We start from the raw sequence: 27,197 nt of genomic DNA on the forward strand, positions 1-27,197 counted from the left end.
ACCTTGATGTGCAAAGACTGACATTGACTGTTACGTCTCTTTTCCAATCAGCAGTTATAGAGGTCTGTGTCAGCTACATCTCATGTTAAAATCTCCAATTCCAGACCATTGGTTTGTCCATTTAACAGTCCCATTATTACCAGCACCATTATGGTGATGCACATTTTATATGGCTATACATAGCAGCTCCCAATGTAATGCAGTTTAAGCAAGGCCTGTGGTGGTGATTTCCCACTTAGATAGGACCACAAATGAGACACCCATCCCAATCCAATTGGCTTAAACCATTTGAGATGTGAAATCCTTAACTGTTGGGAGAAATGACTTAGTAAAGCAAGCTCCTTCCCTAAATATGTGTTGTCTCGCAGACTATGTAAGAAATGAATACCCATCCTTATGACAAGTTATGCCAATGGTGTAATAAGATTTAATGCTACCATCACAATTTATAGATGTAGATAAGGGATGCAGCACGGTGTATTCCACATCACCCAAGGTACTAGCCCAAGCACAAAAATTATTAATTCCAATGTCCAGATCTGGTATTCAAATTTTGACAGCAACACAAGCAAAGCGCTTTCGACCTATTCTGACCAAGGTATGACATAAGGTTCAAGCACACCTACATGTACACAAGCAACCTGAGCTTCTTTTCTATACACTGTTGAGTGTCTTCTGTGATCTTAGTTCCTCAAAAATTTGACCTACTCTACTTATAATGGTTAATGATTCACAGTGTTCCTTCTAAATAAAGAATGGTGAGTCTGCATTTGTTCGTTGCTTAGTTACCATACATAGTGCTGACTGGCAAGCTAACTAGTTGTAGAGACCACTATTTGCTTGCGGAAGGGAATAGTAGCTGTATGCAAAGGCATTGCAATTTTCCTGATGAAGGTATTTATGTATTGACATATCAACATATTCTGTTCCCAGCATGTAGAATAAACAACTGCCAGGGAGGGGGGGTTGTTTTGTTCCCACCCGGCATACTTCCAACAGTTACATCCCACCCCAGCATGCACTTGTTGTGCGTTACCAATTAATTACGCGGCCCTGCAGGGTGGAGGCCCCACAATAGAGCGAGACACGTTGAATGATGTGGGATGGGAGAACTCATTATGTTCCTGAGTGTTGACAAATCAGGGAGGCAGACTTGAGGGTGGGCAGACCTGATTACGCCTGATTTAGCAGCAGATGTTGGAGGTCAGATAGGTGTGAGTTTTGTGATATCCTTCATTTGACCAGTAGGTTGAGTCTGTTTGTCGTTGTTGCTGGGGCCGGTCACAGGGTAAGGTGGGTGTGCCTTGTTGATTAGTAGCTAAAATAACTGCATTCACATGTAGAATATAGGATAGCCTGAATTGTAGGCTAGTAGAAATCATATAGGTTTGTATACTTTATTAGAGCTGTGTATTTAATGTACTGCATGTAGGTGTGAGGTTGGTTGTCTTATATCTTCAGTTGTCATCCTGTGCTGAGCAATGCATTTGATCATGAATGTTTTGTGAGGAAAATAATCAGAATATTCTATATATTTTTCTATGTAATTTTGTCCGGAAATTGTATTGATGCAAAATGTTTATTATGTGCCATGTTGAATATTTTATCAATACTCTTTTTTAGTGGGGCTATTTATGTGATTAGCTTGATCACCAGTCCAATCATTGGGCCTTGTTAGGATTACCTCTACTTTGGCAAGGGCTCCTTTTGTCTTGTTATCATCATTTATCTTCATTATGTCTGTTGATAGCAAAGTAAATACCCATGGCCCCTGCCCATAGCTACCAACACAGTTGATGCATGTGATATTCTCCAAAATTCTCTCCGGGTATCATGTTGTTCTGACTTGAAAGAAGAATATTGATGTCCCAGAGGCATGATGTAGAATGGTATAAATTGTATAAAACCAAAATGAAGTCCTGGGTAGAATAGTATGATAATTTATGTTGTGTCTGAGTCTGCATGTTATCTTGTGTGGGAAAATTCCCAGGTCCTCTGTGCCTAAGCCATATTGTAGCTGTAATAGATGCACAAGCACATGTTGGTTTATCATCTGGGAAATGCTGTAACTGGTAGCTGTGTAGGACTTGCACATAGCTGTCATCATGTAAAAAAATTATATAGTTTGATGTTTGTGACATCTAATTTCCCTATCTTAGTATCAGTTGTGTTCTGTTGCACATTCTAGATGATAATGAACTATATAAAGATCTGCCCTAAAAAGGTACAAGCGAGTAAAACGTCTAACAGATGCAATGCGTGTTGTATAACTAATATTTCCATACTAGAATATGGTTGTTGTTCCCATGTCTCATTCTACATTTTGTAACCCAACTGTTACAGACTATAAGATTCGTCTTACCTTTCCATCAAACTGTTACATAAATCATGGTTGTCCATTTTGTTAGTTAGAAACATTATTTAGCATGAGGTAAGAGTCATGGAGAAATTGTACATGTTTGCGCTTTGGTTGATTGCATGTTACATACATGTATATCACCGTTGGTTGCCAGGGACTAACAGACCTTATTTCCGGACAAGTGTATTTTGTACATGGCTGCCTCTGGGCCAGTAATGAACTGCATCTATCTGCACTCTGAGCTTCTGAACGTCAAGTTGACTCCATTGCACTTTGGTGTGATACCCAATCTATCTTGCTTCTACATTTTGCTCTTAGTCCAGAAAGATTGCCATCAACCCTTACTTTTTGGGTTGGGTATGGTGTCAAGAATATAAATGGTAATGTTTAGCTAAATCTGCAAGGATATAGATCGAACCATCCTAGAGGAGGAAAAAAAGTACTCTTGAGGTATAGCATACATGACTCTGCAAGCCATTAGCAACAATAGAGAGCTGTTGGTTTCATACAGATGACATTCATCTAAGGAGGTTAGATATTTGACATGTTTCAAAGGACAAGGGTATATCCTGCCACTCAATCCCTGCTGCCATTGTGACATTTCCTCTCCCGATTATGCAGACGTCGTATGTATGTTCAATAAAGGTCAGACAAGTGTTCACAAAGGTCAACTGTTATCCTATTGGGGAAAATGGATGTGATAGTTTGGGTATTGAGCTCATGCCGAATCAATACCTGTACTTCATTCAGTACTGTTTGATATGCCCCAAATTCTTCACCCCAGCAATGTTTTTATTAATTTTGAATAATATTTCTTTGAGCTTTTGCATTGTGATTACCGTGGTATTTTGAACGTATGTACCCTGTATACATGTGTATAAAGATAACCTATGGAAAGAGCTGTTGCAATATGGCTGCTGTCAGTACTAGGGGTGGATACTGGTTTGGCTTAATAAGATCCAAGTCCAAGTTTAGGTCCAGAGATTTAGGTTCAGGTCCGGACCTGAACCTGGACCTGATCCTGTCCAGTTGATGTTTTGTTTTATTAGACCAATATTAAGCGTAGAGAATTAATACTGACACGCACGACTATAAAGTTTTTTTGGTGAGAAAACTTTCAAGATAAACCAGTGTTTGATATTTGAATGTCGCACTTATTTTAAATGCCTTTTTTGTCAGAGGAGAGACTCAAAACATGTCTTATCAAACAAAATAGAAAAAATATATTTGAGCTTTGTTCAGGTTTTTTTTTGGACTCAGGTTTTTGGCTTTCAGTTTTTTTTTACTCGGTTCTGGGATGTTATAATGGTCCGAATCAGGTCCAGCAAACCGGTATCCACCCCTAGTCAGTACTGATCATAGTATTACTACTGTTTCATATTGCATTCAAATACATACAGACAAGTAAATCATCTTCCCCACATAATGGCTATTATTACACATATCTGCTCTTACATTTTTACCATTACAAAGAAACGATAAGAAGTCGAATCCATAGAGTTTTTAATCATTGTAGTATTTTAACAATGTATAGATATACAGTATCTGTATATTATTCTTTTGTGGTTACCTGTACTTAATTTTTGTGCAATAAAGGTCTTCCTTCAATTAGAATTATTTCCTTTCCACAGGCATGGCCAGAGACCAGACCACCTCCTCCATCAGGGACCAGTCACCAGCCGTCTGCCTACATCAGTGCTGAACCAGCCGCCAGTATTGCAGCCAGAGGGTCCAGTAGGAGCTATGAGAACATGCTGACAGACAGACAAAGGCCGCCTTACGGTAAGCTCATTCAACAGTAACCACTCTTTTTATACAGAGGAAACGACATTGTTAGGTTTGCCCTTTTGCTGTAGAGTACTGTAGCACAGTCTTCAAAGAATTGTTTTGTTTTTTTTGCCTGCTTGTATTCTTCCAATTTTGTACATGTGTACATGTATACACTCAAACCTGTGACTACCTCTACATACACATGTACGGGCTACCTTTGGTGGTCCCTTAGGTGATTTTACCCACTGACACAAGCAGTAAGAAACCTGTATATAGTCACCACCAGTCCACATAGACCAGATTTATCGGTCCCCTGAGTGGTCTTCTTTGGCAGCTTTGGCTGTATATACAGTACATGTATCTGAGGACACCAAACCAACTGATACATGCAGGGAGTTTGGGAAAACATTTTCCAGCTATCCTCCTTCAGAGGCCTATGTGGCTGTGATTTTGTTAGCGTTAACATCTCAGGTATTAAAGATCGTGTATGATCCACTTTAAGGGACACTATAAATGATTTATCATGTTCTTGAGGGGGCTTGCTTCTCCAATTCCGCATCAAATCTAAAATAATCCATACCCTGATTAAGATGAAACCGACTTTATCAGCTTGTAATGAAATAGTAATTCTGTGGGAAGGTCTTAAAAGTGAAGCTGTGTATTGATTGCAAAAATAAAATGATTGCCTTTGGCATGGCTTTGTCATGAGAGATTTGGTAATATCCCCTCAATAGTGAACTGCATCTTAATGTGGTGTTCCTTTGAAAAGATTGTCACCATGGTATGTACCCTTTAGCTCATAATAATGGTGAAATATTTGAGTATAGAAATGATTATGACATTTTTGGCCACATAGTCCCAACTCTAATGAGTCACATTGTGTTCCATGGTTTGTGAGGAAATTCATATCGTAAACAACATGAAATAAAAATCTATGTAAAGGTACATAAGATCCAAAATTATTGATCTGTTCATACTGTTATACAGCAGTACATACATGAGGAACAGGCAGGTGTAGTACTTGTCTTTCATTTTCATGGATCTCCTTCTTTATCTTGATCTTAAGGTGGCAGTGTACATGTACCCACACCAGTAGGTTGATAAATTTTGCTTGCAGCATGGTAAAATTTAGCAGACATCATGCAAGCTGACATCCTTCATAGATTGGGGTTGCAAACAGCATAATCAAGCTTTGGAGTTTCTGTCCAAAATGGAATGATATATACTATTTTCACCAAGTATTTTAACTCCTTATATATGTATGTTGTGGTTCTACTTCATCCCTGTACGGACATGTAGCTCAGCTCTCTCATGCCCCAACTTCCCAAGCCACCCCCCTCCACAGCGAACATTGGATGGCATGCAAAGTAACACATCCTTCATTGGTAGAGATCTAGTTACTTGAAGCATAGTAAAGGTTAAGTCACTGCTGTCAAAATGTTGTCAAGACTTATTGCTTTCTCCCTATCTCACTGAGTTTATGAAGTTGTTTATAAATGTTGGAGATTTTCTTAATCTCTGTGTGGTCAGGTATCCCATCTCTGTCATGTACCAAACAATTTCCGTAGCCATCCCCTCCCTTCAGCGTACACAATTGATTGGACGGCATGCATGCTAACATCCTCCTGCCAGCGGGCGGCGCGGCAGGGCCGGTATAAATCAGTGAGGTGGGCTGTGACTCTCATTTTGGGGAATTCAGCACGACTTGCCCTGTCACCTTCCCGGGAAATTCAATCAATAGATGATAGAGTTTTATGTTTTGCTCATTCCCTTCAGCACTTAGAGACCAGGCAAATGCCGCTTGCTATTGGCTGGGTGACAGATTTATTGTATGCATAGCAGGCTATTGTACAATCAGTCTCATATTCAAGGCTTAGGTCTAAGCCGTTTGGGTGGGGCAAGTAGGCACTGCAGCTGCATCCATGCTGAAGTAACTCCGGAAGGTTGCTGATTTGCTCGCACCGTTGTAGAGAAGGGTGAGTATTTGTAGTTTTCACACCCTTTCATCTCAGTGCTGTCTGAATTCTATGAAATGAGATTACTTTGCAAGTATTGGATGGCTGGCTTTGCAATAGATGTGTTTTATGAAAGTGTGCCATAAATCCTCGTGGCCAGCAGCTAAGCTGGGATTGTGGTACGAGGTCAGGCATGTATCAGTCTGATGTTGCTGTGACCGTGCTGCCGCAAAAGGGTTTAGTGAAAATCGATCGGTATCTAAATGCCCTCAATTTAGACGAGTTTTCAAAAATCACTGTCCTTTGTGCTGAAAATGTAGGCGTACTGTGAGCCACCTTCATTTGGGTGTATTAGATTGGAGGTAAGAAAGTCTCAGGCTTAATCTTTTTAGTTCACCAGTTGTTACCATGCCTAGCACGTACACCTGTGATGTAGCTTGGTTATCTTGGGATACAGTTAAAGCACAAGCCACAATCCATCAGGTGTTAGTAACTAATGCCTATTTTGCTGGCTCAGGCATTGTTCTGCCCCTGAAGGACGACAGGGTCACACCTTTTCCGGAAGGTTCTTCCATTAAGCACATACAAGCGTATCACTTCAACAAATAGGGCTTTCTCCACACAGATGGACAATGTTAGCGGCTTGATTTACGAAGAAGATAAGCATCTTTGTTCTCATCCATAACCCTTTGCAGAACCCATCACCCTTACCGAATCAGCACCCAAATCTGGTGCTGTGTATTGATGCTATCCAAAAGGTAGCCTCACCTTGACACTGCTCATTAATTACTTGCTATCTTCTTGTCCATCTCGTTTGTATAACTGCTCAAGTATCCTAAGTTCCTATTGTGTTACTGGGAAGAATTATTGGTCACTTGGAGACACAAGTGTTTTATGGTAGTAGTCCACCACAATTTAATTGCAGCACTCTCTGCTGTGTTAAGAGCAATGGGATAATAGCATTTCTTGCAACCTGCTGTGAGGGCAATAAGTGGAGTAGATCGTATCATTCTCCTTGTAGGTTTGTGAATCCAACAGTTCCATTAAAAGTGTTTGGGGCTGAATTTCATTCCAAGTGAAATTCGCATTTCTGTAAAATGTGTTTATTGCTGTGATTATCACCACGATATAAGTAGGCAATACATTTTATTGCACCCAATGTGGTTTATTGGAAGGTTTAAATGCCCTGGTTTGCACATGCCCATAAAAAGTAATCCTAACAGCTAGTCCCAAATCAATAGACAAACCTATGCAGCAAACAATTCCTTATGTTGCACACATTCTGTGTTGTCGAATAGCTCATGTGGTAATGTTTATGATAACTGCGTAAACATTAGATAAGTACAGTATTCTTATGCTTGAACCATTACCAAGCAACCTATCTTCTGTACGCAACAAGATTTTTACCAAAGCCATTTGGCATTTAGATCAAAATAACTGAGCCTTTAACTTCACAGTTCCTGAAAAGACTTTCAAAACATAATCACAACTTGCTGTGTAATGATGATAACATTTCTTTGTGTTCTAACTTCAGTCGGCCCAGTTAATGCATACAGAAGCATTGACCGACACCGGGCAGTATTGATTGGATTTTTATTGCTGGTGAAATTTGTAATTCTAGTGGCCACATTTACAGTAGAGGTATTGCTTGGGGGTGTTGCAGGGCTTTGTGCCTGCACTGTTAATGGGCAGGTCTTTATGGAAAATAAAGAATGATTGACATCAAGGTGTCGATATGGAATGCCAATAGAATATCAAATTGGAAAATGCATTTTGTGAGATTTGTTTTTTTCTACAACAAAATGGAACTTAAATGTTGACTGATTCTTAGTGCTTAGATCATTTGTATCTATATAGAACGGAGCTGGTTCTATCTCACTTTAAATGTTGAAATATTGACACATTAGTGTTTCATCTTGTTTGTATCGGACAGCGGTATTTAGGTCTTGTTGCAATATTAGTTTGTTCAATGGACTGTAAAACGGGGAGCTGTCAGGGCAATGAGAGGGATGGGATAAATAATGCCAGTGGTCAACACTGCAGTTCCCTCTTGAATGTGCTACCATGTATCTATATCCAGTGCCATTAACACTTGTCGAAACTGTGACAATGACAAACTGGTATCCTAGAAATTCATTGGTAAGTTTTTGATTTAGGATAAAAAGAAGCAGCGGCTTTTTTTCTCCTGTCTTAGTTTGATTAGCATTAGCAGAGTCCTGATTTTCTTGTTGGACAAGTGACTTTTTAGAAAAACTTTTCCAGATAAACAATACATGTATATTTAAATACGACCATGGATGCATGATTGCCATTCAGCCACAAGGGAAATGTTTGTGATTGTGACTAGACGATTTTTGTCACCAGCCCTCACAAAATGCATCAAACATCTCTCATCTTTTTGATGGATTAGATCAGCTTAAACTGGATTGAATTGGATTTGAGTGGCTTTACTTGAAACCTGTTATCTTTCCAACATACCAACAATAATAGCAAAAACCATAGGAAAAGCTTATTGGATTAAAAATCTCACATCACATGATGCATATCCTGTGAATTATTCTATTTAATACATCTAAGTACAGAGTGCCATATATTTGCTGCCTGTATATCATTGTGGAATGATTGAACCCTGACCTTTGACCGCCCCTGGGAGATGATGTCACCCTGCCATATGTTGGCCCAGGGTGAGGCCGACATGTCACATGTGTGATATAAAAACAACATGACAGGGAGGTAATATGGACTGACACCAGGATAGCTCTTCAGCTTGATTAGTTCTTACATGACCCCCTTTGATCAAAGGTATGCGGTAATGATGTGGTATGCAATACTCAGAGCTGTATTGAACATTTTACTGCACACTATTGATGCAGTTTCTGATTAATGGCACACAGTTGCTGATGCACATGGTTGTCAATAATTTTGCTGCACTGAAAAAAGCACCAATCCATAAAGATACATATATTTATTTCTGTTGCTTTCATTAGCTATTGAAGAATTTGTAAAATCATGTACAGTTGTATGTACCACATTTTTATAAGAGCAGGACTTGTCAGCTTGTTTGTGTGGTGCTCTCCATTGTTTTTACTATCTCAGAATAGCAATGAAGGGAATGTCTGCATTATTCATAACCTATATAATGGCCTCATGGCTTTATGTACCACTTTTCACAGGAGAAAAATGTGTCCTGATCAAACATGTGTTTAACTTCCACCTCTGATCTATTACGCAGCATAACATTGACCCAGATTCTACTAAAGCATCTCAATCAAACTGTATCAGTCCACAAATGCAGCCTCCAATGGCAATTATCAGGGCAATAAAATTGGCCACGGAGCCTTAACAGTCATCCAAAATGGTGCATCTGTTTTTCTATAGCACAATGGCACCTGATGGGAATAGAACTTATAACCTTTGATTCCAATTGTGAAAAACAAGCATGACTAAAGAGCTTATAGAGCATCACTCAACAAATTTTCAAAGTACATGTTCAGCAATAGTCTTAATGATATCTTCAGCAAAAGTGTAGTATGTTGTTTGTAACATGGCAATATTAATGGATGAGAGGACTTGTTCCTTTGGTAGCAAGTAATCACAATTTATTGGGAGATTCAATAAATTGTCCCCAAGGTTTTTGTGCCTACTTGATATTCATCCCTTGTAACAACCCTTTGTGCTTGGTAATGGCTATGGGCCTGATTTCACTTTATATGTGCTCAAATTATTTCAGCACTAAGGCATATATATGAAGAAATATATCTATCAGAAAGAAGACATAATTCCATGTAAAAGGGGAATGATTGTCCGCTATAAATGTCAGGTATTTTTGTATGAATGTGTCTTCAGGTAGAATTATCAGCAATTTCTGACTATCCAATAAATAACAGCTGCATGATTATGTTTCATTCACACCTATCTCAGTGTGCAACATGCAGCGAAGCCTATTGAAATTCTGCACACTGGGTAGCCTGTGACAGGGGTTAAAGTGCGCCGGCTGTGTAATAGAAAATCGTCCTACTTTGTGATCTCCCCGTCAGAGCTGGGACTTCTAACTGGGCCAGGCTGGCGTCAGCACTGTCACTTCTGCACCTTCTACATAAGATAACGGCCAGTCAAAAATTGAAAAACCCTTTTTGTATGAGGATATTGTACGGGTAAAATTCTTGTGACTTTGTCGTGTGATCAGCCTATGTGTAGCTGAACCAGAGCAGAAGTGGTAGGTAGACAGGTATGTTGTGTTTAACTACTATTAGCTAGTCGTTACTTACGTGTGCTTATCTCTTGTGCCTACACCTACGCAAGTGGTTACGCTGATTGAAAAGCATAGGGGGTAAGAGCATGCGTATTCCACCTTTGTGTCAGGCATTTTCAGGCATACATGAGGGTTTAGGGATCGACTAAACAATGTTTTATCTGTGCTTACTTCATAGAATCCATTATGCATATTGAATTATCTAATGTATGCTTGTATTATTATCGTACAAGAACAGTGTGAGTTTTGAATGCTATGATGTTCCAAGCATCTGATTGAAAGGGGTGTGTGTAACTCTGAACAACTTCATTGCAGCTGAGGTCAGGCATTGAGCAGATTGCTGTGTCCACCTCCTACTGTTCCCCATAGTAAACCAGTTCTGTTCGAATGGTCAAGACTCCTGGGAACGGTCAAAGGTCAGCAAGGAAAATACAAGGGGATACAAAAAGTACCACTAATAGGAATACCATAGGAACACTGGCCTTTTCTATTTAACATTGAGATTATTAATCGATAAAAGAATTAGTGTCTGCGGTGTACACTCAGCCTTCTATTTTTATCTGTAGCTGTACAAAGAAATATCACAGTTGGGATAACATTAACAGTATGTTTGCACTACAACACAATGTGCGGAGAATTCTTCCAGCTGCCTTAGGCCCCACTGTTTCATACTTGGAAGGTGACGTCACCTTCTTCATCCATCACTCACTGAAAGGTGCTGCTTTAAGGTTGGAGGCCACACAACCCTTTTGTGTGTACATCCTCCATGCTCTTGTGTTCCATCTCTTTTCAAGCAGCCTGTGAAGAAGGGTGTATGGATCAAGGTCGCCCCCATGTACACAAGTTGTCCATCAAAGGCTGCGACTTTGGTTCTCCACAAAAAACTCATTTTCTGCCCGCGTGTCTCCTGTAAGCTGTGTTGGCTGCTCAATGCAGTAATGAGGCCCGTTAGGAATATTTTACCCCGTAAAAAAGTGTAGAAAAGAACGGGAATCTGAAATTGAAAGCTGCTTGAAGAATTGATCACGTGGCCATCAGTTGATACCCGGTGGAAATTTCCATGTCGAATCCTATTTTCTAAGTATGTGACTGAAATACCCTGCGGCAGCCTAAGGCTCACATTGTACAAATGTACAATGTAAATGTGAAACCTATTGATCATTTTACAGTATTATAGGGCACCTTGAATCAAATAAGTAGGTGCCAACACCACTGGAGATTAATGATACAATTATTTGAAATTGCCACTTATCAGAAAGGTGCAGCTGAATACAGTACTTATATAAGATGTATTCTATGTTTCCCTGAGGTCTAGAAAAAAAGGTTGCCGTTTCTGCAGCATGAGATATTTTTCTTCTTGAAACAACTTCTTAAAGGAAGGAAAAGAGGCTCTTTGGGGTCTCAGTTCTGTACAGCTACCAAGAGAATGTGGATTGTACCAACATAGAGGTTTTGTGGCTCTTTTCTTGCTCCCCGTTGTACCATCTATGTTTACCAGTAGCGATAACAAAATAGTAAAGTCCCTCTAAGGTGCCAGTAAATCTTGGTTTCTAACAGCCAATGATGCCTTTGGAATGAGACTTATTTAAGTTATTATCATGAGAGTGCTTGGTGACTTTGATGGGTTGAGTAGATACATGTACAATTAGACTCACCCTGTAAATATGCTTCTAAAGGCATGAGATGTGCGGATGCATTTATTTTGATTTTTCTTTGTGGCATTCTAGAGAAAGCATTGCATAGTATGATACTGAGTGATAGATATATTACAGAACAGTGGTTTCAAGAAGAAATGGCTTGTTAATATCAAATCCATAGAGGACAAAAGTCCCACTCCATATAAAGGATTGCACACTTCTCCTACACATATGGGAAATACCAGGTGTTTTTTTCTGCTATACAGACTTACTTGCATGTATACTTACCATGGTCATAGCTGTCACTTGAATTATTGAAATCTTGAGTGTTTTTATAGTTTTCTTGGTGTAAGCCTAATCAGACGAAGGTCCTTTTTTACAAATGTATTCAAACATTGCACCAATGACTGGCTGGAGATTCGTATCATGTTGACTTTGAGCTCTTAAATTATTGATACCTTAGAGCTGCACTGCAGCGGTTTGTTGGGAGTAATTAGATTTGGTGGTAATTGTGGTGGTGGGCTTGCATGCAGAGTGTGTGGTTTGCAGCTTAAGGTCAGGCCTGTGGGAGGGGTTTGTGGGATGAGGGTTCTGCCTGCATGGTAATGCATACATTACACTGAGGTGCTGTCTTCTGTCCGAGTGCACTGGGAAAGATCATTCGCTGAGGAGGCATTCATGTGATGTGAGGACTTGGCTGGTTTGATTTCCTGATGAAGATGTTTCAGAGTTGCACTTTCAAGTGGATCACAAGCTCTCCTCTATTAAGATGTTACTTTTGAGTTTGAGTTTTAACATGACACAAGGCATCAAGACGAAAGTGAATTCAAGCTGAATGAGGAAGGTCTTTTTTGCCGCAGAACTCCAGATGTGTGACATCGCTCGGGGACACTGTTGTGAAGCCAGATTTACGATTCTGTGTGCACAGGTGGTTTTGACTCAGCTGGTTTACGACTGACACTGGCTGGGAACAGCCTCTGCTACAGACTATGCTCCGTAAACCTCTGCGGAACCTGCCAGCTGTTGGGTACGCATTGGGGTGTCAAGTGCACAAAGAGGTCTATTTGTGGGGATTCAAAAGACCTTGTGTGTAATCCATTGGCTAATGTATGGAATTGAGACTGTCGCCAGATAGATTGAGAAGACTTTAATGTCCCCCATTTTGCTGCGTGCACGTTCTATTGATGCTGCCTATCTGGTAAGGGAGAATTCGCAGAATTCATCAAGAGTTTCAAACATATCATCTGTTTCTGAAGTGTGCTTAGAAGAGAACAGCCACTGAAACACTGGAAGACCAACCCTCTTCTCATGACAGCCTGGAATGCCCAATCCTGTACCTCACCAATTGTTCCACGTTTCCAAGCAGAGTTAACGCAAATATCAAACAGTCTCCCATGGACACCGTGTGCTCTTCTCTTGTTGACCAAAGGAAAGGTAAAGGCTTTGTAGAAAATATACGCAGCCATACAGCACTGCCCTTTTTCTAGGTCAGAGAACTCATGATATGGTTTTGCATGATCTTCTGCATAAAGGTCACATTTGGAAACTGTGCCAGCAGTGAGAACTTCAAATCACCCGTGTGAGTGTTCTGTGTGCCAGACATTGGAAAAGGTTTTGAGATAAGGTTGACAGCGCCGACATGCCGTCTGTGTTTTGATATGCGTGATGTTGAAGAGGAGACGTCCGTACCTCCAGGCTAGTGGGTAGATGCCAGTGTTAACCCACCACAGATAGGATGATGGAGAGCCAAGTGCTGGAGGGAATGCTTTCATGTCTTGGCTGCCGCTATCTAAATGGAGATTTCAGATTTTGGGCCCAGCAGTAAATAGTGGATGTGGATGGAAATGTTTTTTTTGAAGCTGGAAAAGGCGGACTGAATCTGTCGCTTTTGTTTTTCAAGTGAGTGAATAATTGTAGACAAGAACTGACAAGACATTGCAGGTGTGGCTCTTGAAACAACGGTCCTGCTTTTTTGATGCAAGGTTCTCAGAATTGGTTTTGCCCTACTTCTACAATAAGAAAGAGACATGCAATACATAACTGTGTCTGACGTCTAGGCAAACACCTCAGGCCAGTCCACTTTGATGTCTAGATGTTCTACCTGCCAAACCTGGGGGGAAACTGCAAGCGCCAAGGAATATGCATAGAAGATTCTTAGAGACAACATCTTCATTTGAAATCATAAGCTTTGGAAGATCTTCATGTACTCCATTGTTGTGCGGTTTGCAACCTCACGAGGTCCCTCTGGGTTGTTGGATTATGTGGCAGGCGCTGTGATTCTCACGATTCATCAGCCATGCTGCAGTTTGAAGCATCAATTTTGACATCCAAGAAGCCAGGTATGACTTGACTATCATGTCTTAATAAGAAATCAATAAGATCATCCATAGGGGTTCCAGTGCCAGTTGGTATGACATGGGACTTTTCTTTGATCACATGTCATTATTAATCATTCCCTCATTACATCTAAAACTTTGCTTTTTTCATTCATATTTCATGGTCTCAGCAATTTTAGCACATAAGTTTTGGAATATCACTGTTACAAAGTTGTATCAATTTAGATTAATTTTACCCTAGTTGTTACTAGTAGACCATTATTTGAAAAATCTGTAGCACACTGCAGAATAAAAATCTCATAGCTAATGGAATTATGTTGAATGTCAAATGTGAAGATTACTGTGAATATGAATCAATCCTGGTACACCAGTGCATGTACACCGATACATTGATATGCTTGTAGGCTCCGTGATATTCATCAGAGCTGTGACTTAGGAAGGAAATACTGCAATTTCTCAATGTCATCCTGTGGTATTACTGGACAAGTCTGAAATTGAAGGTTTTATGATATACATGCTTGGACTGAAATACTTATGCTGTTACAAAGATTACCATGAATGTGATAACAGATCATTTGACTATAGTTTTCAGCCCAAAAGGCATATGAGAGTTCTACATGTATATTTTACTGTCTTTACATGTTGCAGGGATATGCACCACATGCATACTGTCAGAATTTCTGGTAAACGATGACCTTTAAACAGTGAAGAATGTAATGTCCTTAGCTTTACTCACTGATGAATATCATCATCATGACTTGAGGAGTTTCAGCTATTCCTGGCTGTCCTGAATGTTGATTAAGGTTAGAATTTAGATTGCTCATCAAAGGAGGGCTGGCATCACACGTACATTACATGTAGGTGTCAAATGAAGCAATGTCTGACAATAATATTCTTCTGGTAACTGGTCTTCTTCTCAGTACAGTTCTTCTCTCTCATTCCTTGACATTGAATTGCCATGCTGTACACTTTGTGCCACAGATAAAGCTTAACGTTGATGGTGTCTTAGAATCGAACTATTTTTGCCAAATGGGGAAGAAAGCCTTTGTTATTGATTTTTCTCCCCGTGAAAAATGGCTGTCTTCCCCTTTACGTCTTCTACAGTACTTCTTGCTTTGGGGACCAGGGGTCAGTCTTGGCTACAGCCCTAGATCTCCATTAACACAAAACATGCAAAGGGATTTCATTAGGTGCCTGGGGCAGTAGAGAGGGATTGGGCTGACTTAGTCAGGCAGCTCTCATCCTGGGCCATACATTGTGATGGAAGATGTAGCATAGAGAAAATACATTACTCGCCTCGCTCCAAAAGTGGTGCATTTGCCTAAAGCCATTACCAGTGGCTTTTTACCAGATTGGTATCATTTTAACCTTGAACTTAAAAGCAAAGTCGACAGGTTATTGATGCGAGATAGCGTATTTCATGGTACCCATCAAGGTTAACGCCCATACATTTCCTACATAAAACACAAGCAAAAGAGTGTGGGAGTAAGGATATCTACTGTACCTTGTACAGTAAAAAAGTTTTACTAGCATATGCGTTACAACATCCTTATATGATAGATTAGTTCAGCACATGTAAATGTACATCAAATGTCAAAAAGAATAATGGTGTATGTTATTTGCAACATGTCAGTTAATCATCTTGTCTATCACAGCTGGATCTGTGCTGAACTGATTTTGAGCCCAGTTAGCATGATTTACTAGCAATGCTTATCAGTGTGTGTATGTCCTAATAGGGTACTTCTTAAGTAGGCAAAATATGTGAAGTTTGGTCTCAGGTGATATCACAATACAATACAATTTACTTTAAAATTTTACAGTATAATTATATCTGTACACTTAAATTTGAGTTGTGACACAAGTCCACTCCGAGGTTAGGGGTTACATGTATAGCTGTAAACAGCATCTCTTCACCCTAGGTCAGAAACATCATGAGACTAGCTCAACTGCTCACTAAGAGTGAGGACTAACTGCCGCAAATGGTGATGATGAAATGTATGACTATTATTTTAGATTTCATCTGACTAACATGTTGCCATCTGTTGTTTTCCGACCCAGGTGACACCAGGCCGTCCAGTGACTCTGGGACGTACAGGAACATTGACAACTATGCCGACTTCCCTGCCACAGAGATGAAGCTCATGGAGGGAAAGGTACATGTAGGACCAACTTTCCATCCATTTCACTTAGAATAAGTCCACACAAAAATCATAAAAACAGAAGGCAGCTTGCACCCGACCCTGTTCACTCCCTGATACTGTGTGCACCAATTAAAGTAAAAACATCCCTCTGAGATTCTGTTTTCATGTTGTTTTTCCAATCTAGCATATTTTTTTTTACATTTTTTTATTCCGTTAGCCAAGAAAATAGATTGGTGTGGCCTTAGATTAGACATGACAACCTACTCTTCCTAGATTCATAAAAACACAGATCGTACATTCACATGATTACAATAGCATAAAACACAACACGTATACACACAGTATGCCTATGTAATGCAGATACTAACAGTAAACGTAGATGTCAATGTATGTTTCACCAGCCCCCCCTCCTCTTAGCAGGGATAGGTTTGTTTGTACATTTGTATCTAGTATTTGTCAAACAGCAGACCAGAGGGCCTTGTGCAATCGTTTCAAATCTGATTGACACGATATTTGACGTGTTGGCTGTCAAGTGAATGAAAAGCCATAGTCCATCAAAGGATTTCAAAAGATTTTGTTAAACTCCACCAAAATCCCTGGCCAATTAGTTGTCAGTTTTTTGATGATATATAATACTTGCGCATGTGTATTACATAATATTCAGCTAATTATTTGTAGAATGAAGCATGGCAAAGTTATTGAGGTACAGGTACATTGTAATTATTCTCGGTGAAGCAAGCATCCCCCCTCCCCATGAAATATCACGGGAAGTTCAATTTGTAATTCATAACCCGGAGTCAGTTCAGTCCGCTGACCCAGAATCCTGCTCTCAATCAATAGTAAAACCCAGGAGGCCGCTAAAACCACTTGATGTAATACATTTGTCATCATTTTCAATACATGAGCCCAGGCTGGGGGGAAAGTGTCCATCTAGCATTAATGAACTTCATCCATTGAATATCTCCCTGGGGCTTCATGCTCTAGTTTAAGCTCGGACTAGACCATCTTTTTGTTTAGTTTAACAAAAATTTCAAATTGTTAGGTAAGAGAAATCAAACTAGAACCAAAATCTGTGCTTGACATTTCTGAAAAACAGGTTTGTGTTCTCAAAAATTTGAAGCTAAACAAACAGAAATGTACATGACATTGCTTTTTTGTGTGTGTGATATTTTAGGTGGGAAACATGTCAAGTAAAGAATAGAATGCTGATGCAAAATGTCACAGTTGTCAGGCATTGCTATAAGCCAAGTAATTAAATAGTAACACATACAATTTGCAGCCTGAATGTATTATTACCTCCAAGCAGCTATTTCTTGATGCTTGACAAGCTGTGAGTCTAGGATGATAGAGTTACCACCGAAAAAAATGGAAGAAAGTACATAGTTCTGATTCAGTGCCTGCTACCTGGCAATTTAGAAAGGCTGAAATTTGTTGCTTTTTACCCTATCTACCATCTATTTAGAGGACTGGGAAGGAATTGAATATACCAATGTCCTAAATACCTACTGGAGCAGTATAGTATCTGCGATAAAAATCATACTCTGTGAAATGCAATCTTTTATCACTCAACTGCAGCACAGCAGGACCCCAACCATAGCCAAACAATATCTATTGTCATCATTTTCATGAAATGATATTTTTATTGCTGCGGGAAATGAAGATACGGGCAGTTATTGCCTGAAAACCCAACGTAGCGTGCACTGTGTACTTCTGGAGAGAATCATATACTCATAACCTTAAAGCTGCTGAAAGTACATTACAAGGGGGAGATTTTCCAAGACATTGCCATGGTTATTATGACGGAATGGCAGAAAGTGACACACGTATGCCGCATGATTTTCACCTGGAGGGAATGGGCTGGTGATATGCTGCTTGAAAGGGAATCAATTATTACAGTTGCCATTTTTCATTCTATTAGAAAATTGATATGAATTCCAACACCTGTCCAGAATATTTTCCATGATGAAATCCGATATCATGATAATTAGGGTCTTAGATGAATTAGTATGACACACTGTCTGCATATTTAGTATGTGAAATGCAAGATGTTTCAATATCAGTGGAGATGAAACAAACTGTGTATTTTCCAGGATGCAGAGACTATCTACAGCTGGCTGTATGAGTTTGGACTTCAGCAGTACACCAATAATTTCATAAGTGCAGGTTACGACTTCCCCACCATAAGCAGGATGACCCCTGAGGTAAGACAGCTCCTGTTTGATAAGATTGTTGCAGATGACGTGAAACTTTAACTCTCAGTGTCATAGTCTACATGTAGTTCTCATTGGCCTGGCATTTATAAGAGGGCTAAGACTTACAAGCCATCAATGAAAAATGTAGTCCAATGTTCATGTAGCTCATACTATAGTTGTATCTGACTTTTGCCAAAGGTTTTCCCGACAAGATAATATTGCCACTGTGTTCATGTGCACTCACTGTGCACTCAAGTGCTTGGCAAGAGTCCATAATTACTAAACAGACGTGGCCAGCTAGTCCTGTCATAAATCTCAGTCTGTGTCAGTATGTGCAGCTTTTACTTTGCATTTAGAGTGGTTTATATAACTTTTGCTTGCTTTTATTACATGTGGAATAGTTTTGCTGAGAAACTGCGGTGCAGTGAATCGACGTGGCAGGTCTTAAATCTGGAATACTGATTGGATTGTAGACAAAGGGACCATGAATTGAATAAAGTCATTCAAATACATAAAGAAGTGAACATCTTATTACATCAAGTGAAATGATTATTGGGAAATGGTACATTGTACATTGTACTTTTTTATCGATTTTGGACTACGTTTTCTTAATTGGTTAATACTTTTTCCACCCTAGGACCTGAATGCAGTAGGAGTGACCAAGCCTGGCCATAGGAAAAAACTGGCCCACGAGATCACAAACCTTCACATACCAGACGGACTGCCAGACTACAAACCGGTACTGCAGGCTTATCATTCCCTTTCCTAATGGACAAATAACAATCAACGTCCAGATAAGGCCTGGAAATTATATTACAACAGGTCATCTCTGTGGGGTGTCAATACGGTAGTTTCCGGAAACAAGATTACCAATGAAATCAGGGTGGACTTCTGCCAAAAGGCCTCTCAACATTTTGCAGATGGCGAGATTTTACAACATTGTGACATTTACTCCATGCCTGATATATTGCGGATGGTCTGTAAGAGGAAATTGCTTGAGAACAGCCAGATTGAGTTAGAAGATAATCCATTTCGTTTAGCAGCTAGACAAGACAGCAGAAGCCATTAGGGTGTGTTAAGGAACAAAACAGCAGAAACTACAAGTTTTGGAGAGTCGTTTTTTCTTGCACTTCTTTTCTGCATTAGCTTGCTACAGGTTCTTCTTCTGCCATTGGCTAGCTGGAGGTTCTTACTCTGAGGTTTCTAGCAGCCTTACATAATCATTCAAGGGTTCCTGGCTGCCATTGTTTCGTTGTTATTATCTCACACTGCCAGATTTTGATTTCTTTTGTCAATTTCCTGATTGCAATGTTGTTCTGTATGTACAGCATGATGTTCTGGAGTGGCTGGGAGCCATGGGGTTGGAACAGTACCACTCTACCCTGGTGGAGAATGGCTACGATGCCATCGACTTCATCACAGACATCACGTGGGAGGATCTCCAAGAGATTGGTATCACAAAACTGGGTATGTACAGTGTACAAAACACATGCTCATCACTAGTGTCATCTTCATTTGACAAAAGGGAATTTTGTTACTTAATCCATGTAGAGTAGAAGTCAAAGAGTCTCTTTGCAGCTGAGCTTCAATTGTTTTGTTAAGTATGTAAGATGTGATGGTGAGATTCTATATTCCTAGTAATCTCTACTACTAGGGAATGCAACACATAGGGAGGTCCTATTCTCAAGTCCTTGTAATCTGTTAGGAAGATATTCTGTAAGCTTTTTGAGGTATAGGAATTGAGTGATTTGATCATTACTACAGGCCATCAAAAGAAGTTGATGCTGGCAGTGCACAAACTGTCCCAGATCCAGCGAGGAATCCTCCCGCAGGTGGACAGGAACGAGATCTCGCTCCCCTCCCAGCGTATGGCGCCCCGCGTGCCGCAACAGACGCTGGAGATCCTGACCATCGAGTCCCAGCCTGACAAGGTGCAAACCCAGGTAAATGTAAGTGTGACCCTGCTTCCCTCTTCTGTTGTCTTTCTTGATTACACCTAGCACTGTACACACTGTGTTGATCAGATGCTTTCCTCCTCTTCATGTTAAGGCCCGATGTATGTTTCTCCACACCAGAAATCCACCCAATGTGATTGCTTCATAACATGAAAGTTCCCTCTTTTGACAGTTCTCTGCCTCTTTCCCTTGCTTGTGGCATCAATGATTCAGCCACATTCCTTTGCTTTCCCCGAATGGTTTATGTTCATCAGTGGGAGTCTGTTTCTTGCCTAGCCCTGCAAAGTCAAATGTTTTGAGCCAAATTGATAGTACATATGAATGTATTTCACAGTGGTAATCGTGTGACTTCTAAGTTGTATGGAAGGGAATTTACTATACAACAGGGCAAGCTAAGTAGTCACAAATGAGACTAAATTTTCCACAAAAGGTAACACATGCATAAAAGCATGTTAGCAAAGTCAAAATCAAACTGTACAAAGGAGTATCACTCATTAAAAAAGTAAATTTGGTTGTTTGGTTGCAATTATCTCACAAATAGTCACAGCATGATGATTGACACCTCACTCTCTACATGATTGATAGATGGTTCTAGAGGAGAGGCCAACACAGACGACCTTCTCAACCTTCAAGGAGAACACGGACCATGGCATTGACCTCACTGGGGAGGCCAGTTCCAACTCAAACAGACACAGTGTGCTCAGCAACGAGAGCATTTCTTCCATGTTGTCAGACAATGCTGATGCGTTTGTAGGTCAGTGGTGTTATAGTGTTTATATGGTGTCATATTGGAGTTATAGTGCCTGGATAGTTTTACCTGAGGACAGCACTGCTAGATTTTACACCCTTCAGCTTTCCTCCCTACAAGCTTTACATTCATTAGAACAATTCTAAAAAAAGTATATTAAGAAGTTATGACTTGTATAATACTTTTGGGTGCCAGTGTAACAAAAGGGCTTTTCAACCAAATCAACCCCAATTGCTTGTAGTGTTCAGACTACAGTATGTACAATTACAGAACCAAGTAAGCCTTTATGAAACATATGTGAACTTAATATGATAACAGGTAATTTCTGTGTTGTACTTGCGGAATCCAATTACCAGATGAACTAAAGAAGACAGAAAATGACATTTCCCGCCCTTGTAACCTGATTTCCCGCCCTGCACAGGCACAGAGGAGTTCCAGCAGCCAGAGCGTCAGGAGAACGAGTTGAGGATAGACGAGGTGCAGCAGGACACGGCTGAACAGAAGAAGTACGCCACCTTGGGGAAGTCCCCCAAAAGTGCAGCCAGCCTGAACAGGTCGCCTGTCAGAGTGCCTGTTCTCAGCTCTTTCTCAGGCGCAGGTAATACATGTATATGTCCCTCACTCAGTCCGATACATGTCATTGACATTGAATTTCATCTTCTTTGCTAGATTAAGACATCATCAGTAATAAACAGGGCTCTTGTCATCGTCATTCATTCCATCATTTAACACAGTGTTGCTGCTGATGACAGAAAAAGATTGTGTTTTTTTTTTATGGAAAACTATCAAAATTAAATCATGTCGGAACATTGGAGTAGATTTTAGCTGAAATTGAGAAGCTGGCCAGAACCCTATTGATGAAATGATGGCAGTGTAAGACTGCAAGCATTGATATAAATGACCACATCATCTAAGGAAGTGCATGTTTTATTGTCATGTCATCAGCAGGTAGACCCCCTTCCAGTTCTGACTCTGATTCTGGCTTCTACTCAGCTGGACAGTTCCAGCCGGGAGACAGGAGTTCCCAGGGGAGCTTCGAGGGGATCACTGTCCGACCAGGCGTGTCCTACAGCGGTGTGGCACGCTCGCAGAGCTTCCGTAACAGTACAGACGAACAGTCCTTACAGCAGAAGTCTACCGCTCCCGTTGCACGGAGCACATCCTTCTCTGTGGGAGGGAAGGGGAAGAAACCAGCCCCTCCTCCACCGAAACGTGGGAACTCCAAGATATCAGAAGCGCCCGCTTTACCCGCCATGTCGGGGAAGCCGAACCATCTGCCACCTCCTCCGCCGCCACCCCAACCGGGGGTAGAACTGCCACAAGTAGTCAACCAGGCTTGTTACGCCAACTACAGTCAGGTGCATATCCCACCGATTCCAGCGTCATCCAGTCCTGTTCACGGTTCCCATCCTGTCCCGTCCTCACAGGAAAATGTTGATCTTCATGTTAGCAACGGGGAGAACGGTAGCTCCCCTGAGGGTCAGGACGAGACACGAGATGTCAGAAGTATCGCAGCCATGTTGGAAAGTTCCAAAAAGCTTGGGATGTACCAAACAGAGGTGCAGGAGGGTACAGGTACGATCAAAAGGCAGAATTCACAAGAAAGGCAAAGGACTAATTCTTTAGGCCAGGCTCCTGTGCCCACCCCTGCTACCTTGGTACAACCCAAGAGAGAGTCACCTCCAAGCACTCTGCAAAAACCAGTTCAGAGTAAAACTTTGGAGAGGAAAGAAAGTTTGAAACAAGACACTGTGCCAGCCCCCACTTCACAGGATGAGCCAGACTGGATTAAAAACTTGAAGCAGAAAAAATACGAAAAGATCAAAGAGCAGGAGGAAAAACAGAAAGAGTTTGAAAAACAGCCAGTGTGGCTGAGAAATCTGAAGCAAAAGAAAGCCCAGGAAACAGTGAAAACTGAGACTGATGAAAATACAGAAACAAGCCCTCCAAACAGTACAGAGAACGGAGTTCAACACAAGCAGGCTGTATCAGCTTTAGCACAGAAACTTGTACCTGTCACTTCTGAAGCAAAGCAGCCGAAAGCACAGAATGGGAAAGAGAAAGAGAGCAAAGGTGTTGAGAAGGGAAGGACTGACAGTTTGAGAGCAAATGCTCCGAGTCCATCCATGAGACTAAATGCTTTAGATAGTGACGAGGGGGATACTGGCTCCCCGAGAGACTCCTCAGAAGTTAGTGCTAACCCCGTGTCTAATAACATATTTGTGAAAAGTGACAAAGAAAAAGAGCCAAGCAAAAGAGACTCTACTTCCTCAGTAACCTCATTGCCGTTCGCAGAGGAGGGCAACCTCACAATTAAGCAGCGCCCCCGGACAAACTCTGCCAGAACTACAAGTAGTAGTGAAGGGGATGGCAAACCAGACATAGAGCAAGCACAGGACCTTAGTCCAGAGCCGCTTATCGACACTCAGAGTCGGAGTGTTGGGAGCATCATTAGCAGCTTGGATCTTGGGAAGAAGGAAGGGGTCAGCTCCAGGTCAATGTCCTCGAGTACCCCTCCTGTCTCTCCTGTGGACAAGTCTCCGTCTCATAAGCCAGCTGTCGCCCCCAAACCTGCCAACAGTCCAAAGAGGTCTGCCTCGATAACACGAGGGGAAAAGCTGCCACCACCTCCTCCAAACCCTCCACAGGAGGTCAAGGGTCAGGAGCTCAAGGCACAATGGTCAAGTGTCCGCCAGGAGAAGATTGTGAATGTGTCAGGTCAGGTGTCACCCGTGAAGCCACTCTCTCCAAAGAAGCCCTCGCTGAAATCTACAAAACCTGCCCCTGCTCCGCCCACCCTCCAGAGAGCAGGCCTGTCAGCTGTCAGTCCGGGTGGAGGGCTTCCATCACCCAAGGCCATTCCCCCTGGTAGCCAAGAGCATCACCACCATCCGTTTGGGGCACCGTACCACACCACAGGGAACACCTCCGACGCAACGTTTGCCACAAAGATAAAGCAACTAGAGAAGTGCCTTCCAGAAGACAAAAAGAAAGGTGAGGCTCAGTTGTTGTTTAAAAAAAACATACCATAATAATTTCAAAAATCTACTAGTGTCAGTTGTTACTATGCAGTGACTTAGCACATATACATGTGTAAAACTGTACTGAAAATATACCCTAAGGCTTATGTAGTGAATATCAATGTTTGTGTTCCTTTGTTAGCTGCAGCTGCAGCACCAGTAAAAACAGCCCCACCCCCTCCAGCACCTAAAGCCACACCTGCAGCTGTACCATCAGGGCCAAGACAGGTGGCCCGGGGAAGAAGTGAAGATGATGCAGAGTAAGTTATTCAGTCCCATGTAATCAAAGGCATTTTTAGTGTTTATCCAGTAATTATTTGCTTAAGTTAAAATTGCAAAAATCATTTGCCTTATGTGAGTAGGAACAACCCCTCATGTCATATGTGCTCTACAGATGTCAAAAGATGTATTTCATGATAGCTGAGTAGATATGCACTTAGAAGTCTTGTTCTCAAGATGATTTTTCAAAAATTGTTGGGATATTTCAACCAGACTCCAAAGCTTGTATGATCATGGGCCTTAAATGACATGTTGTCTACTGATTGAGATTTTTGTACACAAACTTGTGAACTACTCTATTTAATCAAATGTTCTAGTGTTTTAGACTGATAAAACTTTTGTGATGATTCTGGTCTAACCCATACTTCACACTACTCATTGCAGGAAACTTGAAGAGGTGGTGAAAGCAGTGACCAGTACGGGGAATGTTCTAGACGACATCGGCAGCATGTTCGATGATCTGGCTAGCGAGCTAGACGCCATGTTGGACTTCGAGGACTAGAGAAGACTTCATTGTTTTCATCCTCTACACTTTCCCAGAAGTCTTTGTCAACTGACCACAAACTGTTGATGATACTTCTGTGTACTGCCAAATAAGGAAAACATGCTACAAGAACAGTTTAGTAGACCAACCTGAATTGCCTCTCCTGTATTTAATGACAAAAGGTATATCTGGCTTTATCTAGGAGGGCTACACTCATGCAGCCTTGGTTCTCTTTATTTTACAATTTGCAGTTGGGAAAATATTGGAATCAGAAAAATGGATGTGGTTCTGTCTTGAGAAAGGAAACTGGTGAAGACAAGCCCAGGGAAACGAAGAGGAGTTTGTAAAAATGTAATAAGGAATGTGACAGTGAGATGTAGATGTTAGACTTGACTGTTTTTCGAAGGGGAAAAGATTGCCCAATACAATGTCTGAGAGAGTTCAAACTGAATATGGAATGAAAAAGGAAAGATTCCTCACAGTTTTAGACCTTATGTAGATTATGTGTAGTATTGTACCTATGGTTTAGATTTGTTCACTCCTAAAGTTTGTATTTAGTTAATGCTTTGTGATTAGTTAAAACCTATTTGTAAAAGTGTTATAGGCTCTGTGATTAGTTTATACCCTTTGGTAGGATTGTTATAGGTTTAATCTTTGTGTTTGTAGTGTGTTTTTATAACATGGTCCCGTGAATAAACAAGTAGCAAAATCAGCTATGTTTCATGTAAAACAGCCAACTGAGACAGACTCGTGTTGAAAATACCCACTCCTTGTGAAAATTGTAAAGTCAAAATTTTGCCAAATATGTATAAAAATACTTTCAGGAGGTTTGTTGATAATGATTATTGTAAATCTTACTGAGAGGCGAATCTTTCGTCGTCATGTGTTGAGATATTTTAATTATGTGTTCTTGTGTACGTGTTTCATTCACTAATGTGAAGAAGTGTCTGCATGTGTGCAAATGTTTTCTAAAAACAGGCATTTACGTGTTAAATATTGATGTGTCATGGTATGCTTTCATTCATTTGAGCAAGACTTCTAATACCATCAAGTTGCACAGAAGACAAACTGTAAAGGAATGTTTATGTTTGTATTTTGTCAGAGTATATAAAGCAGTGTACTGTCCTAATTAAGAGCCTTCTCTTGCTTGTTGGGTTGATACCTAAGCCATACAGAGCCTAAAGATAATTATATTTGTTTTGATGATTTAAACATGTTTCTTTATGAATTGGCGCAGGGATTTTTGTACCATCACGTAAGCAGACATTGTAACTACCAAGCTTACACTTGGGGTATTCCGGGGTCATGTGGGCAATTTCCCACCAAAGAGGTGGGAATAACGAAGAAATCTTGCAAGACACCTTTCGAGATTATCTCACCATTTAAGAAAATGGTGAAGATATGTGGGAGGGTCGCACATGAAGCTTGAGCAAGCTTCTGTCAAGTTTTTTTCTGTTTTCTGTCATGTAATAAAAGAAGTGAAGACCTTGTGTATCTAATATGCTGTCCTGTGTTTTTGCAAGGTTTGTGAGCTGCATGGACTTTAAAGTAGTAAATACACCAGTACTTACAGCACCTGTGACAAAATGTAGATCACTTTCTCTGTTTCACGTGCATAGCATGAGCCAAGCTACTGGCCCAATGGTTGCTCAACTGTATCAGCTATGCATGTTACTAGTTATTTTCAGCCAACCCCTTGAGAGTCTGGTACTGGTAGAGATAAAGAGGTATGAGCTCTAGTCCGTGAAAAGTGTCACGACAAGGGGAACATAAGAACAGTGCATCAGAAAATGAAAACCTTCGTGGCTAAGTGTAGTGGTCACTAGGTATCTTAACCCACTGAGGTAAACTCATGATTATGATACGACCTTATGGACATGGCACCAGACGACTTCTTGTGATGGATGTGCCAAATCAAGGAGAAACAGATGACGTTACAGAGCCGTAGGGATCGTTGGGGATGATAATTGCAGTAAACAATGAATCATTTACGAGCTTTTGGTTCAGAATCACTGTCGCAAACCGCCCAGCCGAATGGTTATGATTTTCATATCCAGCAATATATTCAA

The 27,197-nt window shown here is 40.8% G+C and overlaps 1 protein-coding gene across 7 annotated transcripts in view; it reads left to right on the forward strand.

The window, feature by feature from the left end:
• LOC136440869 (caskin-2-like) overlaps positions 1-26,627 on the forward strand; it is a 74,906-nt gene extending 48,279 nt beyond the window's left edge. For 3 of the 7 annotated variants that reach the window (XM_066437014.1, XM_066437021.1, XM_066437019.1), the window contains 11 exons: positions 3,991-4,141; positions 16,368-16,462; positions 18,541-18,651; positions 19,280-19,381; positions 19,971-20,109; positions 20,407-20,591; positions 21,183-21,351; positions 21,767-21,943; positions 22,291-24,339; positions 24,508-24,625; positions 25,029-26,627. In XM_066437014.1, the coding sequence (XP_066293111.1) occupies positions 3,991-4,141; positions 16,368-16,462; positions 18,541-18,651; positions 19,280-19,381; positions 19,971-20,109; positions 20,407-20,591; positions 21,183-21,351; positions 21,767-21,943; positions 22,291-24,339; positions 24,508-24,625; positions 25,029-25,146 (3,414 nt within the window). In that variant the 3' untranslated portion in view covers positions 25,147-26,627. The remainder of the gene's footprint in view (positions 1-3,990; positions 4,142-16,367; positions 16,463-18,540; positions 18,652-19,279; positions 19,382-19,970; positions 20,110-20,406; positions 20,592-21,182; positions 21,352-21,766; positions 21,944-22,290; positions 24,340-24,507; positions 24,626-25,028) is intronic. The other 4 variants (XM_066437018.1, XM_066437015.1, XM_066437016.1 and 1 more) reach the window with 4 other exon arrangements.
• Positions 26,628-27,197: the final 570 nt, after the last annotated feature.

The sequence above is a fragment of the Branchiostoma lanceolatum genome, chromosome 8 (assembly GCF_035083965.1).
Source record: "Branchiostoma lanceolatum isolate klBraLanc5 chromosome 8, klBraLanc5.hap2, whole genome shotgun sequence".
NCBI lineage: Eukaryota > Metazoa > Chordata > Leptocardii > Amphioxiformes > Branchiostomatidae > Branchiostoma > Branchiostoma lanceolatum.